This window comes from Macrobrachium rosenbergii, chromosome 45 (genome assembly GCF_040412425.1).
Source record: "Macrobrachium rosenbergii isolate ZJJX-2024 chromosome 45, ASM4041242v1, whole genome shotgun sequence".
Lineage (NCBI taxonomy): Eukaryota > Metazoa > Arthropoda > Malacostraca > Decapoda > Palaemonidae > Macrobrachium > Macrobrachium rosenbergii.
The window spans coordinates 7,780,007-7,782,506 of NC_089785.1; the positions used below are offsets into that span (position 1 = coordinate 7,780,007).

Consider the following 2,500-nt stretch of genomic DNA (forward strand, 5'->3'; position numbering starts at 1 on the left):
ATTAGCAACTTATCACGATTAGATTAACCCAAAGGGTGTCAAACTCATTTTGGTTCAGAGGCCACATACAGTCCATCTGATCTCTAGTGGGCCGGACCAGTAAAATTATTACAAAATAACCTTTGTTATCTCCAAATATATAGCTTTATTTTTCAGTAGGCTACTATGCTTTATCACTCAGCCTACAATGGATCTATATTAGCTTATTGCACATATATTCACAGAGAAGCCAATGGAAATAAAATATTTTCAATTTCATTAACAATTTTTTTGAATGGATATCTTTTACATCTGACCATCTGAAGTTAACTCACCACACTAATCTCAAGAGGAGCTATGAAGAAAGTTAGCATCCTGCCTTAAAAATGTAAATGTGCACATTTATGAAAAATAAAATACAATTAACAAACATAAAAGTTATAGCAGTGCAAGAACAATAAGATTAGACTACATCAGATCAAACAGTTTTGTAGGCTAGGCCTACTGAAGGTGAGAATGAAACCAGAGTAATCTTATTTTCAAAGAACTGTATTTTTCATACTCCAAACATTTGTGAATATTAGTAATGAGGCCCAGGCCTCCATGTTAATTAACATCCCATCCCACTCTCTCTCACCAAAATCTATCGGCTGCTACTAGCTCCTGACACTTGGCATCTTTTAGCATTCACAAGTACATCAATTTCAGGTTTTAAATCCTGAGTAGCAACACATTTCACAATGTCATTCAAGTGTCCATTTGTTAACCTTGAGCGGTGCTTTGTTTTATTGAGGTTCATTACAGAGAACGCCTGTTCACACAGATAGGTAGTCCCAAACATGGATAAAATCTTTGCAGCCAGGGATGTTAATTTAGGGTACCCCGGCAAGAGATATTGATAAAACGTATCCAAGCCCACTGACGCAAATTTCTGCTTCATATTGGAATCACATTGCAAGTTGGATATCAGCAGGCATATCAGAAGCCTTGACTGTAAATGGCGAGCGAAAAAATGCAAATTCATTTTCAGGTTCACTAAAGATCTGAAACCTCCGCTCAAACTCTTGCAACAATCCTGTTATTTTGTCTTTGTATTGATCCAAATCAGCATTAAGACCAGTCACATGCATAGCTGTGAGACATGGAAAATGAGAGGTGTCACCGTTAGACAGCTGTGTCTCCCACAGTGACAGTTTCAACTTGAATGATCGTATGTTTTCATAATACTGAGTGACAACTTTTTTGCGGCCCTGCAACATTTTGTTAAGATTATTGAGATGCTGTGTAATATCCACCATAAAGGCAAGATCCTGCACCCATTCTAGGCATTTAAGTTCCTTTACTGGGTTGCCCTTTTCTCCATGAACTGTCCAATTTCCTCTCTTAATTCAAAGAAGCGCTTGAGTACGGCACCTCGGCTTAACCACCGTACTTCAGTGTGGTATGGTAAGCCAGCTGGAATGTCATTATCACTGAAAACAGTCAAACTGACGGTGATTCAAACCTCGTGCTCTAATGAAATTTACAGTTTGCACAACCACACTCATAAAATGATCCATTTTAGTGTTTTGCAGCACAATGCTTCCTGATGCAAAATACAATGAAATGTCCAAAAGTCTTGTCCTCCATTCGTGGCCTGCACTTTCTCTCTGAACTTTGTTGCAACACCTGCCTTTCTCCCAACCATTGATGGGGCGCCATCTGTAGCCAAGCTGACAGCACGGGACCAGTCCACTCCGGCCTTGTCCAGCACTCTAATGAGAGAGCTGAAGATGTCATTTGCTGTTGTAGTGTCCTTCATAGGCACCAACTCAAGGAACTCCTCAGTGATGGTCAAAGTCTCATCAACACCACGAATAAATATGGCCAGTTGAGCAACATCTGTAACATCGGTGCTCTCATCAATTGCAACTGAAAATGCAATAAATGACTTGATTTTGTCATTCATTTGCCGGCCCAAGTCTCCTGAGAGATCTTCAACCCTATCTGCAACAGTGTTCCTTGATAGACTAATGTAGGCAAAGGCAGGTCTCTTTTCAGGGTACACAACTTCTGCAGCCTTCAGCATGCATGTTTTCACGAACTCACCATCAGAAAATGGCTTGGATGCTTGCACCAACTCGTTAGCAATAAGGTAGCTAGCTTTCACTGCTGCATCACTGACCTCACGGCTGCGAGTAAATGCAGACTGCTGTTTCTTCAGACCAGTTAATAATTCGTTTATCTTCTCTTTTCTTAGTTGTCCTTGCAAATGGTGATATTTTTCTTCATGATGAGTCTCATAGTGGCGCCGAATATTATATTCTTTGAGCACTGAAACTTGTTGATTACATACCAAGCACACTGGTTTTGTATTCACCTCTGTGAATAAATAATACTGAGTCCATTTTTCCTGGAAAACTCTGCACTCTGTGTCCACTTTTCTTCTTTTGACAAAGACATTTTGGTAATGGGGTGTCAGTCGAATTTCTCGGACCATGCAAGATAAGATGCTTGGGTGAAAGAAGTGACTACCAGACTG

General features: G+C 40.0%; 1 protein-coding gene across 1 annotated transcript; it reads right to left on the bottom strand.

Annotated features, from left to right (window-relative positions):
- Window positions 1-926: 926 nt before the first annotated feature.
- Window positions 927-2,458, bottom strand: LOC136829925 (general transcription factor II-I repeat domain-containing protein 2-like). The gene is made up of 2 exons (XM_067089099.1): window positions 1,652-2,458; window positions 927-1,229 (listed from the first exon to the last, which is right to left on the bottom strand). Exons 1-2 carry the CDS (start codon window positions 2,456-2,458, stop codon window positions 927-929), a joined length of 1,110 nt encoding a protein of 369 aa, XP_066945200.1.
- Between the last annotated feature and the right edge of the window lie 42 nt (window positions 2,459-2,500).

Bases quoted from the DNA above. Each gene is read 5' to 3' on its own strand.
- LOC136829925 (XM_067089099.1), bottom strand. From the start codon at position 2,458: ATGGTCCGAGAAATTCGACTGACACCCCATTACCAAAATGTCTTTGTC. The intron at 1,230-1,651 runs GCAGGTGTTGCA...AAAATGTTGCAG, and splicing joins CATCAATGGTTGGGAGAAAG to GGCCGCAAAAAAGTTGTCAC.